The sequence below is a fragment of the Pelecanus crispus genome, chromosome 1, assembly GCF_030463565.1.
Source record: "Pelecanus crispus isolate bPelCri1 chromosome 1, bPelCri1.pri, whole genome shotgun sequence".
NCBI classification, from domain to species: Eukaryota; Metazoa; Chordata; class Aves; order Pelecaniformes; family Pelecanidae; genus Pelecanus; species Pelecanus crispus.
In genome coordinates, this window is record NC_134643.1 from 160,241,953 (window position 1) to 160,267,878 (window position 25,926).

Genomic DNA, 25,926 nt, shown 5'->3' on the forward strand with positions numbered 1-25,926 from the left:
CCACAAAACCACTATGGTGCTCTGCACATGGCAAAAGCAGGCATCGCATCAAGAAATACCTGAGGTGATGCCCTCTCATTTCCCTTGCTTCTTAAAGCAAAGGCACATGATGGCTACTGTGAAAGAGGCAAAAGCTTTCCTGTGTGTCTAACCACACCCAAAAATACAGCCTATAACCTATCATGCAGTTAAAGACCTATTGCAGATAGGTTCCGAAACTGATCAAATAAAAGCAAAGGTTTCTCCCTTGTGTGAGAATAGGAAACAGTGAAAGTGCTCTGAAGCCACCAAGGTGTCACTGAGAGCTGTTTGTGCATTGTGAGGTTGCTCTTGGAGCAGGGGTCAACTGTCACAGTTTTTAATCCAGACTAGGACTGCAACGATGCAGAGCAACGTGACACAGAAAGCAGTTACAGCAAGACTTTGTTCTCAGCAAATACAATAGCTAAAAAGCTATCGATACCTGTTCAGAAGCACGAGAGCTTCCATGTGCAATACCAAATTTGTTCCCTGATATCTGGAACAGTGATGATAATGCTCATTTTCTGTACTGCATCTTTTGCATCTCTGGCTAATTCAAATCTCTCCTGGAAGGTCCTGGAAAGCGTATCCTCTTTCCCAATCAACAAATGTTTGCAAACTTTGACTGCTTTCCAAAGTCCTGCTGTTTCCTCTCATAAGAAAAACAAGTGATACCAGATGCTGCAAGCAGGAAGAAATGAAATTAAAAGAAAATATAATGGAGTAAAATGTGTCATTCTAGAAGCAGGTTGAAAAGTTAAGCAAATCTTTCCAACAGGATGCTCCAGAAGCATTCAGAAAACAAAGATGTGGTTCCAACAAAGCAGAATTGCTTCAAAATCTCCAGCAACGCCCTCTCAAAAAGATGGTGCTGCAAGCATGTTACCTTTATTGAAGGCATCATCAAGAAGGTGACTTGTGTTCCGAAAAAAAAAAAAGTTAAAAGTTGTTCTACAGGTGAGAAACCCTTTCAGATACATTGCAAGAAACACAATGCAAAGCTAACAAACAGCAAGTTAGGACAATATTGGAGTTTTCCAACAGATCACAGCTCCTAGCAAGCGAATATACTTTTTAACGTCTGAGAAGTAACAACAATACCTCTGAAAGCAAACACAGTTTTTACACAAATCTGATCCATAAAACAACTATTAAAACACACTTCTTGTTTAAGAACAACTGAAAACACTTATTTTGTACAATCAGTCTGTCAAGCCAAACTTGTTTTACACAAGCCTTTGCAAGGTTTCTAGAATAGCCCGCCTTATTTTGTACAAAGATTGGCAAGTTGCCCAATACCATGGCTGATAAAGTAATACATGTACAGTAGATATTCCTCATATTTAGTGTCCTGCCACATAATTAGTTTTAGGGTACCAGACAATAAATTCAGCTATGAAGACTGTTCTTAAAGCATGCAGCATTAGCTTCCACAATACCTTTCACCAGCTATAAAAGCAGTTCCTTCCAGACAGACATTCACACCATAATCTCTAACTTCACGCCGTCTTTTAAAATGGAGTTACTACAACATGCTTCAAATAAAGCCATGATGTAACTTCTGGATCGTACCAAAGCAATGCAAGTTCTGCTTCATGGCAACTCACCACCCTAAACTCCATGATCCTAGTACTCTCTGAACAATTTAACCCGCACAGTCCTATGTAAAGCTGTTGTGGCTTCCAACACAAGATTATCTCCTTCCTAGCGCCATCCTGCCACCCCAACTATAGGCCAAGGTATTCTGTCCAAATCTCTTTCAAGCCAAGAGAGCAGGTGAGCAGCTGTGCTCTCTGCAAGCTGCTCGAGCAAAAAGCTCTCTGACTGTCGAACAAGGCACAGCTCACTGCCTCAAAAGGCAGGCTGCATCTGCTTGCATAAACTCCCTTGGAGAGACTGGTTTAAAAAGGCAGGAAAACAAAGCAGGAGACAATTTCATGTTGTGAGGGGAATTTCATGTCCTTCATTAACTCGCAGGAAGGGCGCCTGAGGTTTCCCCTTTAGGACTACAGTCTCCATATTCTACAGAAGCAAAAGAAACATACAAAGATTAAAAAGTTGTCTTAATATTAAAATCAGGATTATTTCAAACCAACCTCAATGTACCTCACTTCAAGCATCGCCACAGTTACCTGAGGGTAGACACTGCTGTGAAAATATAATTATTTCAGTTGGGTAGTTTATCTAGTGAAACTATTACTATTCAGTAGGCAGTAAGGACACTCCTTGACGAGACCTGTCTTAACTACTACCAAGAACAGACTCAGACTTCAGAGCAATTACAGGCAGCAATTGGTTGGAATTTAATCCAGCTTCAGGACTTTCAGTAGCAAAGCAAAACCACCAAGACCCTATTTGAAGGGCTGAGCACTGCAGTACAAATCACCCCAACAGTTCAAGTCTCTTCAAGAGACACTAGTAGGTGTCTGACAGGCTTTACTGCAGATCAGTAGTTGGCAGGACCAGGACCTGGTAGCCCTGTCAATGCTAATGCTTTCCATTACCAGATCTTCTATTTTCTCTTAAGCTTTCCTCAGCTTCAAACATTTGGACTAGTATTTTTCATGCAGTGCATGTGCCTCATGCTTCACTTTATCATTATCAGTATTTTGTACAGAACTGCCCTATCCTGTCATTACCAGAAATGACACTGAGAAGACAATGTTTGCCAGAATTCAACTTTGGGAAATCCAAACCTTGAAACAATTAGCTCCCTTAGCTTTAGAGCAGAATTTCTAGAGGCTCTCTACCTTATCAAAATTTCTTTCCAAAACGTACCAGAAATTGTCCCCTAGAAAAAAGAAATCCACCCAATTTTGACTAGCTTAAGACCCTTTAGCTTTGTTTTGGTTATTTCTTTAACCTAGTCTATACACACACTTGGGACAGACACAGCATGTCACAGATTCACGGAGGAGTCCACTTGCAAAGCTTGGAGCAGAATGCTTCCTGGAGGTCTCAACACAGTTCGGACACTAATGCCAAAAGGGGGAGCCTCCATGAGAAAGCAACTGCCCAATTCAAATGCCATGAAACAAAAGCTAGATCCAGAACTGAGGAGCTGGGGGTGGAAGACTCACATCACCAAGGCTAAGTTTCACCTAATTTTAGGAAATTGTTTTTCAGATGTCTGGGTCCATGTTGTCTCCTTTTGTATCCCCAGAGGGACATGCATCTCCTCCACCACAGGTCATCCTCTGGAGAGGCTTCTGTTGTTGACTATAAAAGGAAGCCTCCATAACTAGCTATAGCTGCAGTCCAGGAGACAGAGCTGAAAGCAAGGGAAAGGAAAGGAAAGACAGTGTTACAGAGAACTGCAGCCTTTGGAAGTCCCACTCCTTAACCATGCTCCCAGCTACAAAGTTGCACCCTCCCTTTCCCACCAGTTTTTGAGCCCATCACTCCTTTTTGTTGCAACAAACTGAATCGGCTAAAGACTAAGGCAATCCATTTTTTTGCTGGGGTAGTTCTCTGCTGCTTTGGAGGTCTGACCAGCACCAGAGCTGGTCTACAGTAAGTAGCAGGAACAGCCAGAAAAACACCTTTCTCTTTGAGCAGAGATGGCACTGACTTGTCTTGGAGACCTCAGAAATCAGGGCTAGACAGCTGATGCCAGGCTAGGAATGACAGGAGAGAAGAAACAGCAAGGCAAATCACTTGTGAGAACGTGCAAAAAGGAAGATCAGGATTGAAAACCCAAGTGGGAAAATAAAGCCAACAAGAAAGGGAGCAATGGGAGAGGAGAAACAGAAACAGTTGTCAAGAGCTTGGTGTAGAAGCCAAGTCATGTCATCCCTCTGCTATCAACAAATACTTAGAAAATGCAGCAGTTGAGAATGTGCCCATCTCTTCGCAGCTTGGCACAAAGAAGAAACAAGAGCTTACCCCCACCAGCAGATACGCTGACAGTTCAGGTGCAGAGGCTGAGCAGGAGAGATGGCAGTTCTGCTCCCACACATCAGCATGCTGCCACAGGGACCTTTCTCCCCCACCTTTTTTTTTTTTTTTTTTTTAAATCTAGGATCACCTAAAGGTGATCTGCATATTCACTGTACAACAATCAACTATTACAATTTCCTTCAAGATCTCTGTCCCCATTCAGTACACAGGGCGAGGCTAGTCAAAGGATCAATCAGGAAGCCTTAAAAAAGGATTTGCCTGTAAGGGCATTTTCCCAAGCCCCAAATCTCTCCCATATAGGATGTCCTCCTACCCACCACATTCTATACATTACTCAAGCAAATCATTTCACTTACCTGGATTAAAAGCAATTTCAGAAAATGGGTCCCAGTTTGCAATTTAGTTCCAAAATTAATTGAGTTTGCAAAACAAGGAGGCTGGTGCAACAGTAGGCAGTATTGCCACTGAGCCAGAAGCTCACAAAACCTACTCCTTTAGATGCCCATGTCATTTACTGCAGAAATCAGAAGGCATGGTAAGAAGTCAGCAAACTGTGTGCCTCACGGTGAAGCCAGCTGACGGCTACAGCAGAGAAATTAATTCCCTCTATCTGCCACAACATTGCTACATCACTACAAAAAAAGACATCTCATTTCATTTGAGCTGATCCATTGCTTGCCTCCTCAGCTGCTCAAAAACCAAGGCTTTGAGTTAAACAAGAGTTTAAATGAATTTGAGGCAGCACTGCTATGCCCCTACTTTGTGCTGGCCCCAGCTCTCTCCTGACCCCTACAGCAAGCCAATTCAGTGGGAAAGAAAGCAGGTTAGTAGGGTTGCTTCTACCAGCTCATCTCCCTGCACCACCTCACCTCAGAGTCTGCCAAGCACCCATGCTGGAAGAGGGAAGCGCAAGGAATACACAAGCAACAGCATGAGTCGCTGCTGCTGCACTGCCGCAATGGGTTTAAGCTACCCTCGGACCACAGCCTGGCTTCAGTCCGCTCTGCGGCATGTTTAGCACTCACAGCTGCAACTGAAGTCCACGGGAGCTGTGTCAAACTACGGACACTGTAGCTTGCAGCTCAAGCGCTGTGAAGTAGGGATAATACCACTCCTTCATAAACAGTCTTAAAACCAAACAAAAAACAGCCTATAAATATCTGACACTATTGTGGAAAGCACCACCGAACGTCCACGCAGAAGCTACTAATTCTGCCTCCAAACCAGGACTTAAATTGTATCCAAGAAAAAGTCTGAGACCACCCAATGAACAAAGGAAAAGCACTGAACAGCCTTCCAGCCGAGAACAGGCAAGGTTCCTACGGAAAACCAAACAATTACCTAATATCACAATACATATACAGAGGGGTCCCAGTAAAGCTTTTTGGTTTCAGCATAACAATTTATCTTTGGTCAAAGCCTTAGTAGCATCCACAACAAAAATGGATTTGAGGAAAGCGTGGTGCGTGAAAGTTAGTCTACAGTTGTTCTGGTCCTGAAATGCTTTTACAATACAGACAAAGATAAGTACCCCACTACTCTACTTATCAGCTAAACTAATAGAAAAACTGATTTATTTACATCTGTGCAAAACAAGCCCAAATTACACGCTCTTGAGTGTGTCAACTAGGAAAAACAAACTGCAGCATTTTAAGTTACAATATTCTCTCATTTCTATATCAAAGAGTACTTCCACAAGATCTGAGATTTTTGGACTGCTCTAAAGGCATGTCTACATTTTCTTCTGCAAATGCCGACAACAGCTATAAATAAAATTACAATCATTCACTTAATTCTGAATGATATACTGACATTTGAAAATGAGACACTTCTAGCAAGCAATATTAACAAAAAATTAAGAGATAAGCCATCTTAATAAGCAAGTACAGGCAGGAAAGAAATCAACAAGCTGACAGGCATCTTTGAAACTGCAGAGCCCTCCAAGCCAACTAATTAACTTAGGCCATAAATAATACCTAGATGCGGTCAATTTAACTATCAGCAGTTTACAATATCAAAGTCAGCTAATTACAACAACTTTGTACCTTAACAATGAAGAATTGCTCTTTCAGTTTAACTGCCAAGTACAGAAAATACTTTAGCTGTATTTATACATGAAAGTTATCTTTTGCAAAATGTTCATGTGACACCAGGGTGAAGAACTAGCCTAAGGCAAACATTGTGAAAATGCGTTTTCTTGTAATTTACTTTATGCTGCTCATAAGCTTGCTAGGTGGATGGATTTAAATGGCCTATTCAAATAATTATTAGACTAGTATAGCTTAACATCCTGTTCCGTATTTGTAGTTCAAGCACTTTCCTAAACATCCAGTATCAATCTTTAGGAAGAAAAAATGGGAGATTACCCTATCTCCACTGACTGTTAAAGCACTTAAATGCTTTAACATACATGAGAACAAAGAATTTGATCAAGCGACAGAAAATGATGAACTATGTCATGATTTTTGCACTGAGGCTGCTTTTAGACAAGACATGGTAATCAGTTAAAGTGTACATTTTTGAAGGCACTCTATGTAGCTAACAAACATAGGGAACATGCAAGAAAAAAAATGTTCCAACATGTTTTGCATGGAAAAAGTTAATTTAAGAAATAGGAAGAAGTATTTGTGCCTGCTGATTTAAAACAAACTGCTTCTAGGCACTTCCTGTTAACAGATTTTTAGAGTTAGGAACGGTCTTTTTCTTAAACCTCATTTTCATTCATTAATCAAGTGGGAGAGGTGTGGGGTGTGAAAAATTCCACCTCCTCTCCTGGTCTCTTTGCTTTGTACTGACTGAACGAACCCAAAACATTTGAAGAATAGACTGATCCAGCTGAAAAGTAAAGTTCTATTTATTTTAGGTTGGGTTGATGCTTCCAAGAGAGAAGCTGTGTCCTTTGTGCCACAGTCACTCAACTGATCCACTCTGATCCAGTTCAGGGAGTCAGTTACACTGGGGGGGGGGGAATCTAACCCACCAGAAACTGGCAGGGAAGCAATGAACAGTTAACTGGGAGTCTGGCAGTTCATGTAAAAATAAAGCAAGGTGTGTTTCTGCTTGTCCTGGTTTCAGCTGGGATAGAGTTAATTTTCTTCCTAGTAGCAGGCACAGTGCTGTGTTTTGGATTTAGTAGGAGAAGAATGTTGATAACACACTGACGGTTTAGTTGTTGCTAAGTACTGCTTATGCTAGTCAAGCACTTTTCAGCTTCCCATGCTCTGCCAGGTGCACAAGAAACTGGGAGGGGGCACAGCCAGAATAGTTGATCCAAACTGCCCAAAGGGCTATTCCATACCATATGACATCATGCTCAGTGTATAAACTGGGAGGGTTGGCCGGGGAGCAGCGATTGCTGCTCGGGAACTGGCTGGGTATCGGTCGTCGGGTGGTGAGCAATTGCATTGTGCATCACTTGCTTTGTATATTATTATTGTTATTATCATTATTATTATTATCATCATTACTATTTTACTTTCTTCCAATTATTAAACTGTTCTTATCTCAACCCAGGAGTGTTTCTCACTCTTACTCCTCCGATTCTCTCCCCCATCCATCAGGGCAGGGGGAGTGAGTGAGCAGCTGCGTGGTGCTTAGCTGCTGGCTGGGGCTAAACCACGACACTGCTCATATTTCATTAGAAATAAACATGAAACACAGTGTATACTCATCTAGATGAAATAAAAGTGATACTCTGGCATACATACATCGTTGCTGCCAGAGTTGTACAGAAAGTCAAACACTGAATTGGTGGATGTCTGGCTAGGGGTGTTTCCACAGCAGCTCACACTCATCTAAACCAAGGTGCTGCCACAGCCTAACACTCCCTCCTGCTCCCTGACCAACCAAACCCCCCTTATGCAGACAGATGCTTGAGCAATTGCCCATCAATATGATTCCCAAAAATAATTTCTTCTGTTTGAAAATTTGAGCAGGATTTCAATTTCCATCCAGGCATCTGCTGAAATATGCAGTCCTGCTCCGAACAGGTGCCCCTAACTCCTCCCTTGCACCAACCCTGGCACTCAGACCCTGCACTGAGGCAATCTGGCTCACCACCCCGTCAGCAGTGGGCTTGGGGGAAGCACAATTTTCTGTTGATGGTGGAGTGGTTTTTCTTCCCTTTTTCTTCTAAGAGGGCAGGGAGGGAAGAGGTTGGATTTTTGTGGATTTACTCAGCTAGCTGGCACACGTGAGAACCAGCACAAGATAAAACAGCCACGGCAGGGAGGGCAGGGGAGAGTGAAGGTGGGAGCAGACCTCCTCTTCTGGCAGCAGCGACCAGATAAATTAGCTCCCTTCATTACACCTAAATTCACCACCAGTTAATGTTACACTGAACCACCAATAATCCCACCATGAAGTATTTTGTGCTATTCCAATTCAACTTCATTTTCCTGGCTTGAGAGGAAGCTGCCTAGCACACAGCTACACGCAAAGCTGCTCAACACCCCTGGAAGCTCTGCTCCACCATGCTCAGTCGCTGCCAGGCGGGTGGGCAAGGGGAAAGCATTTTAACCAGCTCTCAAACCCTGCCCTGCGACACCCAGAGTCTCTGATCTTAAAATTTTTCAGACAGGAACTTGATGCAAGAAAAAGAAAAAAGAGTGTTAGTGCTTTCAGCACAGAGACCAGAGTCCTATTTAGACAAATCTCAGAGCGCTTAAGTCACCCTAAAAATTGAGGACTGTTAAATTTGTTTCAATACTGCAAATGTCATTAAAAGAAATATGCCCCTCAGGTACACCCCCTCCATTCATCTGCTGAGTGAGCTGCATGAGGGAATCAAACCAATTAAGGGCCCTTTTTGGAGAAATGGGAGAAGAGGGGGGAAAAAAGGTAGGGATAATTTAATAACAGCTAGGGCAATGGTTTGCTTTTCAGCAGTATCAGCCTAAGATGACAAGAGCTACTGCTTTCGCTGGCACTTCCAGCTAATAATGCCATAAGATCATCATGCAAAACAGCCTAGGGGTGCTTGTGAAGCAACAGTGGACATCACAGGGAGAAGACTTGATCAGGCAGGAATTTCACAAGATGCTTAACAAGTATATATCTGGGAAAAACTATTAAGCATGTCATCACCATGTTCTCACTAACCACCACTCATCCTCTCTCTGACAACCACTCTAATGCCCTCCTCCTCAAGGAAAACAAGTCAGGGGTAGGGGGTAGAAAATAAGACAGTGGGAGGCAGGGGAATAAACATTTAAAAAAAAAAAAATATATATATATATTAAAAATCACTCAGCACTACCAGGAGAGAATCTGTGAAGGAGTCCTTCACAAACAGGAAGTACACCAACTAGTAATGGCGCACATTTGTTGTTGGGGTTCCCCCCCCCATTTTTTTCCTTTATTATTTCACCACCTAAGGCAGTTGCACTACTACACTCTACCTTTCATAAGACTGGTGAAGGAAGTAGCATTGAGGATTTGTACTGGAGCAAGGGCTTGGCTCAATTTTTAATGTTTTGTTTCTAAATTGGACTCAAAAGCAACTGCTACTTAAGAGTTTCTAAATACTCTATTTCATTCAAAGAAGTGCAGCCAACTGGATGATGAAATAGAGCAACACTCTACACTGCATGAAATACACAACAGGCAAAAAACTGGAAGGTTTTTTTACTTCAGCTGAAGTTTAGGGGGAAGAAGGATTAATCAGCATTTCATCTGCTAAATATGAGCCTCTAGCCCCAGCCCTTCAGGAGCCAAAGGGCACTCTGAAAACACCTCACCCCCTCCCCGCTGGTCTCAAAAGACAGGGCAATGCCAGCCTGCCTGCTTCTCCCAGGGATGCTGCAGCTCTCCAAGCGAACCCAACCCGGCAAGCGAAGAGGGCGGCTGCTGCGCTGCCCAGGCAGGCTCTCCTTGCCTCTTGCCCAGGCAAAGGCGGCCAGCGGGGCAGAGCCACCTCAGGACAGCACGCAGGCAGACGGCCCTGCACCAGAAGGGATACACCCCTCTTTATCCAAGCCACCAGTGCTCAGGCTCGTGTATTTGCACTTGGCCCACAAGATGGCACTGACAGAAAGACTCTGCTCCCTCTTTTTCTCTCTCTCCCTTCCTCCCTCTGACACCAGGCTCACCAGTAGCCCGGGACCAATTCAGAGAAGGACTGCCACCTACTGAAATATCACATCATCTTCCCACATAGCCGTGTTTCCCTCCTCACTTGCCCTCAAGTCACTCAGCTGGATCCTGCTCACTTCATCAGACAGGCAGGCAATGGACTGAGGCAACACGACTCAATGCAGCTTATTTTCAGTAACATGAGTGCAAGGTTTTCAGTGCTACATTTTTCTCTGTTACCTAGAATCTTCCAGTATTCCCTGAAAGAGGTAAAGACGTGGAAAAAGCTAGCAGTGTCAAAAAACCTCAATGCTTCCCACAAAGGCAGTCTCCAGCTCTCAGTAATACCAACAGGACCAGCCCAGCATCTGATGAAACATCTAAACACAGTTAACTACAGCGAAATAGAGGGTTCAAGCTGAAACATGCGAGAGCTAGAGCTATCTGGATATTCAGTTGAACACAGTTAAGATAAGATTAACTCCCCTTAAGGAAAAATCACCATATTCTAATATGCCTTTTCCTTGCAATTAGAGGAAGTGAGCAAGGCACTTTTCTCCTCTCATCAACACAATCTTGCAAAATCAAACCTGTGAAACCCCCTCTCTGCAGCAGAGTGCATATCACACATGCCAGTTTCCCACACATATCAAGACATTTACATGCAAGCCAAAGTCAGGAAGAGTTGCAAAGCTAGAAGTGTTTAAGAAATGGAGCAAGTCATAGAAGACCTAGATTTGATATTGCACCACTTTCACGTAACTGCAGTGATTTATATTGACTCTTCAGTCCCAAGTAAAATCAAAAGAAGATTCTGCTGAGACCACAGTAAACAAGAGCAGCAGCCTGTTTTGCAGAGCTGGACTCTTCTGCGTAGTCCTCATCTCAGGTAATCTTCAAAGCAACCGTTCTGCTAGAATTCCTCCCTTGCCAAAGAGATGCAACGTAGTCAGTTGTCACAAGAGGAGAAAGTTTTCCAAGTTCCCGCAGAGACCGAGCACTGCCATCTCCTATACTACAGGATGCACTTCAGCTATGAGGACCTTATTAGTCCAAAAGCATACGTTAAAAACATACAATGCTGTGTCATTAGATCTGCAGCTACTCAAGTCTTCTTCACACAGAATCCCACCACCTATAACACACACTGTATAGAGGTAGATCTTTTGTTCTCCCTCTGTCACACACAGGCTTAGGAAATTCAGCTGACACCTAATAACAAGGTAATTGTGTTCAGTATACACAAGTGTAGTTGCAGAGCGCAAGCTTTATCTGCATTTCTGTTTTCAGTACATTTGCCAGTTAAACATTTCTTAAAAGTCTTCAAAACTATTCAAGAGAAGAAGCATGTGCATGAGGAGGGCGTCCAAGACTTCTGAAGTCCAACCTCAGAAGTCGTTAGTTGCTGTTGTGGTTTTTACGAGTAAGACCATGGCCATCCTCTGTGAAGGAAAATGGCAGGCAGGCCCCAACGTGTACACAGACCTGCCTTCTGAAACGCACTTCACTGCTCAGCACTTGCCTCACAGCAGGTGCAACACTGCCCCAATGCCACCTCCATTCCCCTCTCTCACCACCCAACCTACTGTACCTGCTGCCGCTCTCTTGCAAGGAAGGATGGAGCAGCTCACCTGCTCTCCTCCCAAGAGCTGTCTTTACACCTGGCATCCCCACCACCCCTGCACAGCTTGCTCTTTGCTCAGGGCTAATCAAAAGTCCCTCCTCCCACAGCTCTCACCCTTCAGAAAGCCAGCAGATGAGCTCTTCCACACTGTGCTTCACACCAAAGAGCTGGAAGGCAGGAGAGGGCTAGAGAAATCAGAGAGCTTGTCCTCTGACAAGCCAGGAGAACAGTGTAAGTCAGCAAGCAGCCTCGGCATTCTCTCCCTTTTCTTTCCCCCCTCAGGGACTCCAAAGTTCTGCCCAAAACCCTCTGCCCCTCCAGCCCTCTAGGAAAATTGAGAGAAAAAGGTGGGTAGTTTACAGACTTTCCCTCACATGATTAACTCCTCTTCTATCAAAGCAGCACTGAAACCCTTTTGTGAAAACAATTTGCTATATTTGAGCATAAGATTACAATGCTGAAATCTTCTGTGCATTCTAGATTAATAGTGCAATACATTTTAATTGCTAGACAAAGGTTCATTTTATTCTTATGATCCAAATGAATGCCACAAATGAAGCAGTTACACAGAGGCCTCTCCCAAACCACACAGTAACTCGTTCACAAAACTACTCTGAACTATACTAGGTAATATTTACAGCAAAGTGCTGTGTGTCACTGCAACTTGTCTTGTATGTACTGACCTCCAAGACACAACTGAAACATTCTGGATTTATTTTGACATGACAGACTCACCCTCACATATGGTCCACACAGCAAAGACAAATGGATCTGCACCTCTGGCAGATTCACTGTGCCAGACTGTACATGCACACTCACTTATATTTTTCTGTTCAAAGTATCACACCAGCGTGTAACACAAAAGAATTGGCAGGAATGAAAATATTTATGGTCCAATTCAAAATTTCTGAATTATTTTTCACCTGGGAAATACCAAATATAGCCCTTAAGTAGCCAAAAAAGTACTAGCACATTCCCCAACCATGTTTGTTACAGTAATCCTTACAAAGGCACACACTTTTCATCTACTTTTGTTATGTGCTAGCTTTTTTTTTTTTTAAAAGTCATCTTAAATTTTTTCAGTATCAGGTGCTTTTGAACACGTAGCCCAGTAAGGAGAAGCATTCTTCCTAGTTAATGAAAGCCACTGGAGTCATTTTAGTCAAGAAGTGACAGCACAATATCACACTACTGGTGATGCAACAAGCTTGGCAGAATCACAAGAAATAAATTCTCATGGGAAGAGAAGGAAGGTTTAAGTGAGCAGGGAACAGTGTGAGGATCTGAAATGCTACCATGCACACTCATGGTTTAGATTGCTTTACTGGATAAAACTGTAACAGCTTCTGATACTACCACTCCTCCCTGTCCAACACCATATGTTCCTGCCTCTCTGTGTCACCTCCTCAGCTACCATGACACCATGCATGAATGGCATACGAGAAGAGAAACTGGTCTGACCTTAAAAAAAAAAAAATACTATTTTTCCACCATTCTATTTGTAAGACACCTGTAAAGTATTCAAAGCTTCCTCCTCAATGGGAATACAAAGAATTGGTAAGCACATGAAACATGGTCACAGTCCTAGACTACTTTGTGCATCATAAGAATCCTTCACACCATAAAAAGAAGCCATTCTATAACAGTAATGTAAATGGTCAAGTAACAGCACCTTCCTGTCCTCAAAAGGTTCCAAGATGTACTAACATGGCTTTCCAGTCATGCAAGTCAGGCTGTACTTCTCTATTATACGTGACGGGCAAAACAGACCAAAAAGAAAAGACCTGAGGACGAACTGCATGAAACACTCGTTTTCAGAATTGTCATATCAACATGTGAGAAAAAGGATACAAATCGGGGTGGTGGCAGTCATGTCAGTACATACAAGGCAAGTTGCAGTGACACACTGCACTTTGCTGTAAATATTATCTAGTATAGATCTGTTCAAGGTAGCTTTGCGAACAATTAGAAATTGAAGGGGGGGGGGAAAGGAATACAGTAGACATATCTTTAATAAAAGATTAACTACTTTGTACATTTTTTCCCTTTTGAAAAATATACCAGTAAGATCTCAGCCTCCAAATAAAACTTTCCAGTGTGTGGTCTGTAAGCAAAGAATGGTAACTTTAAAACACCAAAATTCTGGAAAATGTTCAGCCACAGTGTTTGGCAGCACACCTTCTGGGTTAGAAAGATTTCTGTTGGAATAAAACCAAGATCAAATCTAAAGAAAATACTGTTCTTGACAAAAAAAGACAATAGTCTGAACAAGGGCTGAAAGGAGTAGGTGGGTGATTGAATTTCTGTATCATCAACATAAGACTGGCCTAAAGCTCTTCAGTACTAGAATCCTAGTCACTCCTAATCCACTAACAGATGTGAGCTAAGTCCATCCATGCTAGCAGCTTAGCTCTACACCTTCCTTACACAAAGAGGTCTTCCAGAGCCAACTTGCAGAATACCTTTCCAAGCCCACAATGGTAGCAGGATCGTAGCCATAGTGATCTTAAGAAGTATGCAAGGCTCAGAGAAAAGGAGCGTCACCTAACAGATGAACTGCTATGGTTGGGGTGGGTGTGAGGGAAGACCACACACATGCAAGCTTGCTCCCAAAAGATTAGCTGGTCTAACAGAACGACGTTGGCGCCCCTTGCAAACTTTTCCCCAAGGCTAGAGCTGTATTATAGAGATTTGTAGACATTTGTATATCTTGACATAATTCATAGCTCTTCAGATTTAATATCCCAAATTTGCATGCAGTGTTCTGAACCTTAAGGGCAAATCCTTCTTATACAAGAGATTTAATAATAAACAAACACAGGGTCTTCTCAGATTGCATGAGACTGGCAGGTTTGCTTTATTTCTTCTTTGGTTAGTTTCCTGTAGAAATAAAATCCTGGTTTTGGCATTGCTGCCCCTGTAATAAAATGACCACCCTAATCCCAGAGGCAAGCAGGTCTCTTGGCAGGTACAAAAAGGGTTCTCAGATCCATGGCTTGTCTATCTTTTCCATTAGCCAGATGCCATCTTTTCCATCAGTATAAAAGTCAGAAATACAAAACATTTTTGAGTTCCAGAAACCTCTTAACATTAAATACTTGCAGACAAGCAGGCATTAATCTTTTATTCAATAAAAGCCAGCAGAAAAATGCTGCAAGACACTACTCATGGAATTTGATCACATAGAGCTTGGTATTGTTCACAGGCTATATCAAGTGTTCTGCCCTTTAAACAACAGATGCTAACACGGTTTTCTATTAATTTTTGCTTATTATTCTACATTTAATGGCTCCCCAAACAAAATTCTCTGCTGTTGAACTATACAGCGATTTCTCCAGGGCCTCTTTTTGGCCCTGCAAGCTGTCAAGCAGCTCTGGTCAAAGAATGAGGAAAGACTGCATTATATTCAGGAAGCTGAAACTCCTTTAAAAGAGAGCAAAACTGGAGGAACACGACACAGGTACAAGATAACCACTACAGCACAACTTATTAGGGCCCAGAGAGGAACAAATGCTTTGTGACCATCACCTTTTCGTTTTTGTCTCTTTTGCCAGACTTCTGTGGAAGATACTGTATACCTGCAATGAGTTCCACATCAACTATACATATCCACCCATATTCTTACAGAACAGAGTCCATCATGTTCAACAAACGCTTAGGACCCTGCTTTGAAAAGCTGGTCATTCTTCTCAGAAGTGAGTACAGTTAGATGTCTTCCCACCCGAAGATAAAACTGTGGGGGAAAACAGCCTTTAAAGCAAAAATGGCAAGAGCAGTATACAGCAAATATCCTCTCCCTAAGGAAAAAGTGCACAGTAAGTTGCGAACAGACAATGTAGGCAGCTATTCTACAGTCCATTCTATCTACGAAGACATTCATCATCGGCAGTGAAGTAGAATAAACTACTCAACACTACAATTATTCTAAGCAAAACAGTTTCCAGAAAGGAAAAAACAATATGGAGTTGCAAATTCAGTCCCTGGTTGAGGTCTTAAGAACATTTTTTCATTAACGGGTCTCAGCTCTTTGTATCTGCATACAAAAAACCTGTATTAAAAAAAGAATTAAAACCCAATACTTGCAGAACATTCTTCTGGTTATTTCTTGAAACTTGCTCTGCTTCACCAACCTAGACCTCATCTTACAAAGGATTCCTGCAAGCTCCAGATTAAGTACTCTTTTTGGTTGGGAACACTTAAACATCAAAAAATATGGAGGAGCGTGGGAAGGGAGCCACTGGTTTCCTTTGAGGAATAGCAATCCTTCTCATTAGAATTTGAAATATCCTTTCTGAATATCCTATTATCTTTCTAACAGCCCAAACTTACTGGGAAGTAAGAGGAAGAAGACAAGAACAACAACTTTCAGACACCAGAACATTTCCAAACCAACAAAGTTTTTCACCTCTGCCCCTTATTTTTAGGGTAGGAAGACAACAGTCATCACTTCCTCTAATAAAAGGATGCCACAGAGGGAAGCATCTCAAAGAAGCCATCTACTGCTGTGCAACTTTCCATTAAACACAGTAGTTTATCAAGTTCTCAAACATGACATAACAAAGTCTCCAAAGCTGGAGCTGTACAGAGCTCCAGCAAGGCAAGGAGCCCTGACAGAGTTTCGTAAAAATACAATTCTGCTACTTCCAAGATGCATTCAGACCTGGGAGCAAAAAAGCACTTGTGCAATGCTGAACCTAGGCTAACAAAACCAGTACCGTGTTTTTAACCACACTCACAAAATTACACACACAGACATCACCTGATCCAACTACATATAACTTGGATTCAATGTCAGGCTCAAGTGCACTCCTTGCAGAGCCATTCCACATCATGGAATACTTGCTAGGAAAAGCACCACATTAGTGCACAAAACAAGGTCACATCTCCCAAAACCACTCTAGAACTTCCTCCAATACCTTAAATAGTAGAAATGCTTGGGTAATGCAGGTATCACATACACATCCACCACTCTGCCAAATATTTATACTCACCATTAACTATTAGCTAATCTACCCTCTCTGAAAATATCCCCTTCACAGCTTCCAGAGACGCTCTTCACACTCTTCGCTCAATGCGATCTCTAAACCCGATTGCAACTAAGGAAGCATTACATAGATGCTGCACAGAGGAGCTATGGCATCTCCCCAGTTCCCACAGCGAGGAAGGCAGAGATCCACGAGGGCTGACTCACACCTTGTTAAAGGAGACAGGGGAAAGAGCCCAGAATCAGCGGACAGCCAAGAGGCCCCTGCTAGCTACTCACTGGTCGAATCCAGGTTGCCATTCCTCTCATCTTTGGCCACAGCTAGGGGGGTGGAAAAATTAATGAGAAAACAACAGGGAACGGCCAACGTACAAGCCGTAAATACACACACAAGAAGCTCTATAAGCCCAAGCATTTGTGCCCCTTCCTGCCAGCCTCTCAACTCTTCTGGTAGCTTGGGAGTAATTCCTGTTCCAACATGCTGAGCTGGAAGCTACTGCAGCCAGTTACCTCCACATGAGAAAGCAGTTTCCGGCAATCTTGCTGAGAAGCCCCTGAGGCCAGGTTAACAATTTGACTATGCCCAAAAATATTCAGGCTCTGAGAGCAAGACCAAAATTATCTTTTGTTTTAATCATTTTTCTTCACTTTCTTGTCACTCTGAGGAAAAGAGCTGACAAAAGCTTTCTGCAACTACAAAAGAGAGACCAAACTGCAACGCTGTGACTATTCCCAGCCTGTCACAATTACAAAAACTTCAGGTTTAGCAAGAGACCTGATGTAGGAAATTAGTAAAAGTGGGGGGGATATTAATGGTATTTTTCCCCCCTCTTTTGTTTTAACATTTGCAATACTCAGTTTATTTCTGAATTGAGATTTGAACTGCCTCCCTCCCCAATACTCTCTAGCTCATGCATGTCTACTACTTGAATTTTAGACCAGCTCTCACACATGAGCATTCAAACCATTAGAACTTAATGCGGACCTAGAAAAGACAAACAAAGAGCCAAAGACAAAATAGAATGCTTGAGATAATGCAAAGTTCACCCCAGAATCTGGTTTCTGAATATTTTAGAACTTAATTTGGTTTTGTCTCCCAACAAATCCTAGAAGAGTCTCTATTTTTTTTTTTTTTTTTTGGGGGGGGGGGGGGGGGGGGAGAAGGGGCAGAAGGAAGAGGGGGGATTAGGTAAGAATATAAGGTCTTACTTCACAAGCAACAATGCTAAAAGTTGTCTTCATTTCCATCTTTCCCCATGATGGAACTTAAGATTAAATGCAAGTATCATTAATTTCACCAATGATACTTCACTATTTAGAGGCCTCAGGAAAGCAATCAGAGTCTTTTTAACAATATTCTGTTACTGCCTGGCAAAATTACAGGCAGGACCAGAGGTACTGTAAGAACCTGAGAACTAATTAAGGAAACACTTTACTAATTTAAGTTCAGAAGCACTAGAAACCATTTTTTCCACCCAAAAACCGCCTCTGAGAACTGAAGTTACAGTACCCCTCGCTTTCCAACGCAGAGAAGCTGAAACCTGTTTTTAATCGCATCGGTTCCTTCCCACGCACACACATCAAGTAAACTCGACAGCAGCATGTACTTGCTATAGCTAAATATACTGGTAATATATGACTACCTAATTCGCAACCCTGTGAACGCATGTTCGGAGAAGATGGCAGTTTGCTGGGCTTTTATGTAACGTGAAATTTAAACGGAAGACAGAGCACCTACCATCTTCCATAATTTTTTGCTGTTACCAACTTAATTTCTACAAGCCAACTCCGGCGCTTCAGAAAGAGTTTCACAAATAAATCGGATGCAGTTTATACCTTTATTGCCAAGAACCCACTTGAAGAGAAAAGCGAAGGTTTTACCCGCAATGGAGCCGGACGAACCCCCCCCCCACACACACACACACACACACCCAGCCCCGGCAGCATCTCCCCGCTTTACGCTGACAGAGAGACGGGGCGCACCCCCCCTCAGCGCTCGGTAGGGAGAAGCGAGGCCCCTTCCATGCCCCCTCCCATGCGGTACAGCGCGTTTCGCACGCACGCCGCCAGCAAGCCAAGCCACCCCGCGGCCCTGGAGGCCCGGCCGGGGCGCAGCCGCCACCGAGAGCCATCGGAGAGGCCGCGGAGGCAGCCCCAAGGCGGGCGGCGGCGGCTCCCCCCGCCGCCCCCCGGGCCCGCAGCCAGGGGAGGGGCGGCCGCCACCATCTTGTCAACCGCCCGCCGCCGGCCGCCCCCGCGTCCCCGGGCACAAAGGGAGGGCAGCGCCGCTTCCCCCGGCGCCGGGCGGGCAGAGGGGAGGCAGAGAAAGCCCCTCGCCGCCCCCGGGGATCGAGCCGGGCGCCCCCAGCCCGGGCGCCCCCCTCTCCCGGGCGCTGCCCGCCCCCGCCCCGACTCACCTCCAGGCGGAGGGAGGCACCGCAGCCCCGCAGGAACTCGCGGATGTTGCTCAGGCACTCGCCCTCCGTCCGCGGCTCCGGGTACACCTGCAAGAGAAGAGGCGGGACGGCTCAGCGCGGGGACCGCACCGGCACGGCACAGGCACAGCCCCCGCCCCGCCGCTCCCCTCACCTCCCGCTCCCTGCGGCAGCGGCGCCGATCGCTCCCTGTGAAGGGGCTGAACCGGGAAGTAAACACGGAGCACAGGAAATGGCGTGCGAGGGCAGGGGGCGGCGGGCAGGAGTGCGGGCAGGGGTGCCCCGGCCGGGCGCGGCCCCGGGCGGCTCTGCCCCGCCGCGGGGAGGGGAGGGAGGCGCGGCCTGGCCCGGCCCGCCCCGCCCCGCCCCGGCTGCAGCCGCAGGCCCGGGCGGCGCAGGGGAGGCGGGGAGCGCCGCTGGGAGCGCCCCCAGGCCTCGCCGCCGAGTATTCATTTTTATTGAGTTTTTTTTTTTTTTATTAAACACTACTACACACGCCCCAGCGCCATTAAGGGTTTGGGCTGGAGCGGGAGGCGAGGCGGTGCCCCGGGCTGAGGGGCTGTGCGAGGGGCGGCCGGGGACAGCCCCTCTTCGGGATGGCGTCCCGCCCCGGGCCGCAGCAAGGAACCATCCTGCACAGGGCAGAACGCCCACGCCGCCGGTGGCCCGTGGGGCTGGCGGTGCCCCCGTTGTTTTGCCTTCGGTTCAGCCTTACGGATCGCTTTTCTAACAAGGAAATAGATGAGAAATGCCCCGAAGACCTCAGTGGAAAAATATCCCTACCCGGAGTTAATCATCTACCAATTCCAGGGTCTGACGTTTAAGAGCTTTGTTTCTCTGTAGCAGCCGCAGTATCTTCCCAGCCCAGAAGAAAAGCACCTTCACAAAGAGGAAGACCCTGACTGAACTTAAGAGAAAAGAGCTGTTGGCCACGCAGCCACGCGCTCTCTGCAGCCACCTTCGCGCTGCCTTCAGGTCAAGCCCTACCCTGAAAGCGAAGTGCAGACCTTCCACGGAAAAGCAGCCAGCCCCACGGGCTTCAGGGCCCTAGCCGAACTTACCACAGCTTAACTCCAATTCTGCGTGCACGTCAGCATCATTTCACAATAAATTCATTGATTTCTATGAAGTAGTTTAGCAAACAAAGCATTGCCCAAACGGAGAGGTAAGCAGACCTGCAGCCCTGGTCACCTCGTTCTGTCGGAAGGGGAAAGCCTAGCACAGAAGTGCACTGCAAGCTGCTGGAAGCTAAGGTGGCAACGCGTGGCATCGTGTCCTTTGATTATGCATTACACTCGGAAGGAAGTTTCGTTAAATGCACACCTATGCCAAGGCTACGTAAACTCACAAGCATAATCCGCCTCCATAGCACTGGGAACTTCACAGAATGTTGACTCCAAACATTGCATCAAGCTGAAACCAAGGTAGTGCCTTCCCACACATTTATATGGCATCAAAGGTATCTCTGACCCCGTGACACCACAAAAATTAACAAATGCAACAGTATGACAAGGTGAACCTGCTACAAAGAAATTTAAAACACAAGTCACTATCATTTTCTAAACACAAAATTCAGATGAGTTTTAAATGAAAGCCACTATTTTGTAATACAAGGAATTTGGTAGCAATATGAATTGAAGAATTTTCCTTTCCTCGAGCAAGTGCACACCACCCCCCCCAAACTCCTCAAATTCTTCGGTACTACAATAAACCACTGTGGGTTAAGAATAACCCTTATACTACGCTAAAATGTAAAGGGAATGCCAAAGAAGTCCTATGTGAGTACAACAACCCGAATCAGTATGTGTGGAAAGGATACAAGCGGTGAGAGAACTGTCCTGGAAACATCATGAGCTTCATCCATCTTGCTTGTTATACTTTTTGATTAATCTATTAATTTACTTCTTAGTTCTAGTAAGAAATCTCAAGCTTAGTCAATCATGCCAACATCCCTTGTTAGAATAGGTTCCTGAGAATCTTACTAGTATTTCCATGTTGATGCTTCTAGTATTCTCCCTCCTCCATATTCCTAATATTTACATAATTACATAGTTGCAATTCATAACTTTTTTTTCTTGAACTATCTGCATAACAACTGGGTTTTATCTCCCTTTATAGGTCATCTCCTTTTTTGCACCCACCATTTTCTTGGTTGCTTCTACTTCATTCATCAAGGCCTCTTAGAAACCTTCAAATTACTTCTACTCTCCAAACAAGAATAACCTCTCACAAGAAATCACAGTAAATCTCAGCTTCTCTGAAAAGAAACAAATGTCTTGTCTCAAAATACTCTTTATCCCCAACACATTAAGCACAAAACTCGGTAATTGTAAGAAACCCAGATATATGTACTACTACCCTACAACAGACTGCACATAATGCATAAAAGACTACACAACACCTGGAAAGAGGCAAAAAAAAAAAAAAGGGGGGGGGGGGTGGTAAGAAGGGACATCTGATTAGAAGAGGGCAAAAACTTCCAATTAAATATTAAAGAAGCAACAAGCAAAGAAAGCCCAAACCCTGCAAATTGTCCTCTGTCAGGTCTGGAAGTTTAAAATACATGCCAAGCACACATCTGTGAGACCTCAGCCCTACCAGCACTCTAACACATGGTTCCAGTTAAAAATCATCTGCCCTCAAAAGAACAAAATAAGTCACAGTAAATCTTTAGAAATGTCATTTCTCACGAAACAAGGGAAAAGAATTCAGGGGCAATGTGGGAAGCAGGCTATGTTTTCTCAGCTCTGGGTACAGTGGCATTTTTATCCAACAGGAGACAGAAGCATATGGGTAACGAATTTAAAAATATCTTAGCATTTGCATCCTGCTAGAAATTTAAAGTGTTAATGATCCCACAAAAATAAGCAAACCTGGTATGTTATTTACCTGGGAAATCTTAATGTGATTCTGGCAACCTTCTCCTACAGTGGCTGAGAAACACAGGGAGGCACCTAAGTAACAAACTCGGCCCCCTTGACAGAATCTCAAAGTGCAATTATGTGGGCCAAGCCCATGTTAAAAAATCACACTTACGGTATACGACATCCTTTACATACAGTTATAGGAAGCTCAGGTGCATGACCCCTCACATAGATCAGGTTTATAGCCCCACAAACTATTCAAAATGTAACAGAACATAATGCAAGCAAGTAAGTCCTAGTCCGCCTGAAAGATGGCAAATACATTCAGAGAGAAAGGATAAACAAAATAAAATTAAAGTAGGGTCATACTCCAAAATTACTTAGCTTAATACTAAGTAGAGTGCATGTACATAAAGCCAATGAAATGAAGAGGTTACGTATTTTCCTCTCCAGTATTTGCTTCATCCTCTTGCTTTCATAGACCAACACCATTAGTTCATTAACAGGGGCTGTCTTCTTATATGTCTATGAGACTCCTAGTACAAAGAGGTGTCGGCGTCCAACTGGAACCTCTGTGTGCTCTAGTAATACAAATAAAAAAGGTTAATAGTAATTAGAAAAGACAAGGATTCCAGAGGGACCTGACAGATTCTTAATTAGGGACCAGGGCTCCACAGTGGAATCCAAAGAGACAAGTGGAAGGTAATACACAGAGCAGCAACAGTTTAAACCACTTCTTCGTGGTTCAGGGACAGGTTCTGATTAAGATTTAATCTCTCAGGGAGTAGTTCTGGAAATCACAGCTAGTTCAATGAGGGCATTCATGTGATGCACTGCAGCTATCAAGGAGCAGAGTACATTTTCCACCATCCAGAAAAGTTGGACAACAATGTGCAATACAAATAGATGGTACCTAGCCAAATGTTACATCCCTTTTGATCAGTTTAAATCTATGATTTTAATCAACAACAAATGCATAAAAAAGGGCAGTGTGGAGACAGGCAGTATCAAGAAAAGGTATGATGGGGTGGTCTTAGAAAAAATGAAAAAGGCTACCACTAGTTCATTTGGACAGGGAAAGTATATGGAGAAAATAAGCATGGAATGTGTAAAATAATGAGTTTAAAAGAAAAAAACAGTCCTTTGATTGCAATGAGTAAACATGAGAAATTAATAAGAAGTAGGAGACATCGTCAGCTATATGTATGGGAAACTAGCTGTTTACTTGCATTTATCTGCCAAACAAGTTGACAAAATGGGTCAAATGAAGAGAGGAGTATGAGGTCTTCCAATATAAACTGGAATCTACCAGGAGGGCAATAGGAAGAGCCTGAATGACAGCAGGGTTACTACATGTAAGTTAAAAAAAAATCAATCTCTTATCTAGCACGACATATGCTATGTACAACATGGTTTACTGTCTAAGAAGACTACCTCAGTTACTAAAAAGCAGAAACTGATAGAGAACGTAACAGGTAGCTGCAAACTAGTAGGCATGTCCAGCAGACACTTAAAAATGTCCAGTTCAGGAGTACAGCTGCCGAAGTCTGAAGTTCAAAGACTCAGCCCTGAAGTAGGGACACTAAGGGAAAATCCCATAAAGAGGCAACCCTGCACTGTAAAAGAGCATCACGGAAGAATGAAATCCCAAACGGAGGTGGTGTAGGGACAGGGTGGACAAGGGTACTGTCCTCTGTCACAACATGCCGGACCATTTTTCCCAGCACCTTGTTCATCCTGCCCGGGGCCTTTTACACCGTACCTGCCTTGCAGCAGGGAACAGTCTTCGCTCCAGGTTTCAGAACACCTTGTACACACAGAGCATTACTGTGATCTAATTAGTAAAAATACTATAAATGAACAATGCAGCAAAGCTAATGAAAGGGTCCTACTGATCACATTTGGTCCCACAGCAGCTGTGTTTTGCGTCCAGTCCCTTTGAGTGGCTAAGGCACAACATCAAGGGCAACTGATCGTCCAATGGAGCATGGCGGCACAGACACAAACACCTCCTGAACAAGCGCTGCAGGCTGCGGTTTGTCACCAAGGTTTGCGTTCAGGGATAAAAATGAGATTAAAAAAAATCACGAGGAGGAAGCCAGGCCATTCTCATACTAACCTGGGCGGTGAAGCTGCAGGTGATCCACTGTCCAGCAACTCCTGCAGGTTCCTTCCCTCCCCACCGCTCCCAGCTGCGTTACCTCCTGCCTGTTCCTGCACCGGTGCCCAGCAGAGCCCATCCCTCAGGGCGTTCAGGTTTCCTGCTCCATCCTCCTTCCCCGAGCACCCGCCCTCACAAATTTCACAAATTGCACCCAGCAGGGATGGAAAAGAAAGAGCGCCATCACAGCAACGTCGTCCACAGCTACACAGGAAGACATTGCCTGCTTCTTGAGGAAGCATCCATTGCTAGGGACCGATGGCAGGTGACTACGGCACTCGCTCCGTAGTCAGTGAACAGAGCTGGGCTCAGAGGACTGCGGATGGAGCCCCACGCTCCTCCCGGGACAGCAGGAGTCACTGCTGCACTTTAAAGCATCGCATCTTCCATGTCTCTAAGTGAGGAGCACTCTGCAGTTGAGCCCAACCACTTCATGGATCGCACGTCTTGCTGGTGGCGCTAGGTGACATTAGCAGGATGCTATAATTAAACTAAAAACACAGATTGGGATTCTCAGCAATGTGCAGTTTTGTTTTAAAATTAGGTGTCTTGATGGAGCACCAGATCTTACCACGTTAGTGTTTCTACAGTACTGTAGCTCTTTAGTACTGACTTTTCCCAACCTGTAAAACCTGCTGTCCACAAACTTTTCAGTAATAAGCCACACAGCAGTTACCGTGTGCTAGACACCTGTATTTTGGCATGAGGAAACCCATGCTCTGAAAACGCAGCAGCAGGCAGTCGGCATGGATAGTAAGAGCTAGATCCAGTAAAAGACTGAAGCTCCTACAAGCTATGCACTAAGATGCCCAAATTTTAAATTTCCAGGGTTCACACAAGAATTCACCTAGGCCCTGCACACAGCACAAAGGGGAAGGCAGGTGCCTTAAAATATGCCCCAAAATTCTTACACACTGAGAAAGATACCCAGCCTTGAAGTTAACCAAGAGCTGAGACACAGCAGAAGGCAAAAGCAAGAGTGCATCTATCTAGGTTCTTGACCCCATCTGGGACTTTAACACAGTGAGCCTTCATCTGCTTAGCGTCCCAAACTCCAGTCATCTCCTGCACTTATGAGAGTCCTTTGAGTGTCCTTTGGAAGAACTCAACAGTGCATCCTCTTTGAGGAGTGACAGGTGCCCACTTTTTATGAAATAATGTAGCATGGAGGTTCTCAAACCTCTTGCCCTTGGACACCACTATTAGCGACAACTGCAGCAGCAGCTCTTAGGTCCTACTGCCCCGCTCCATAGCCATCAGCACGGCTAACCCCACGTCCGACACTCCTCTGCTGCACATCCCACATCAGCACACCAGTCCCTGTATTCCATCCTTCCATCTGTCCCACCTCAGACCACACAACACCACCTTTCACACCAGCAACTCCAATCCCACCTTTAGCCCTACTCTTCTACCACACAACCTTATCCCACCACCCGTCCTTTACTGTCCAATGGGCCATACCAACTCATCAGCCACAGCTCTGCGCTCCCTCAACTTCCACCCTGCTATGGCACCTGGAGTGCTATGACACCAGGAGCGCTTTGGTTGACTGAAGACTCCTCCAGCTCTTCGAGTTCTTCCCCTGCACATGTTCAGAAATGCTCGTCTGCTTGACCAGCCTTCATTAACAGTGACCTACATTCAAACACACTGATGTTCTGCTGTAGCTGCTTCAGTCCCTTACTGGAAATAGCCCTCAAAACCTAAGTGCAGCTAAGTTTGCAAAGAAAATTTACAGTTTGGTTAAAATGCCAGCCAGATCTCTGGCAGCCTTGATAAACTGGTTCTTTGAGTCTTACACAACAACTAGAGCCACTTTTTTTCTTTAATCTGCCCTGTGAAAATGATACCGTAAAACCGAT

General features: G+C 44.5%; 1 protein-coding gene across 4 annotated transcripts in view; it reads right to left on the reverse strand.

The window, feature by feature from the left end:
• ARHGEF7 (Rho guanine nucleotide exchange factor 7) overlaps positions 1 to 25,926 on the reverse strand; it is a 125,147-nt gene that overhangs the window by 91,174 nt on the left and 8,047 nt on the right. For 3 of the 4 annotated variants that reach the window (XM_075704720.1, XM_075704715.1, XM_075704735.1), the window contains exon 2: positions 19,019 to 19,105. The exons of the other annotated variant lie outside the window; for it this stretch is intronic. In XM_075704720.1, coding sequence (XP_075560835.1) covers positions 19,019 to 19,105 — 87 coding nt within the window. The remainder of the gene's footprint in view (positions 1 to 19,018; positions 19,106 to 25,926) is intronic. 4 annotated transcript variants of the gene reach the window in all.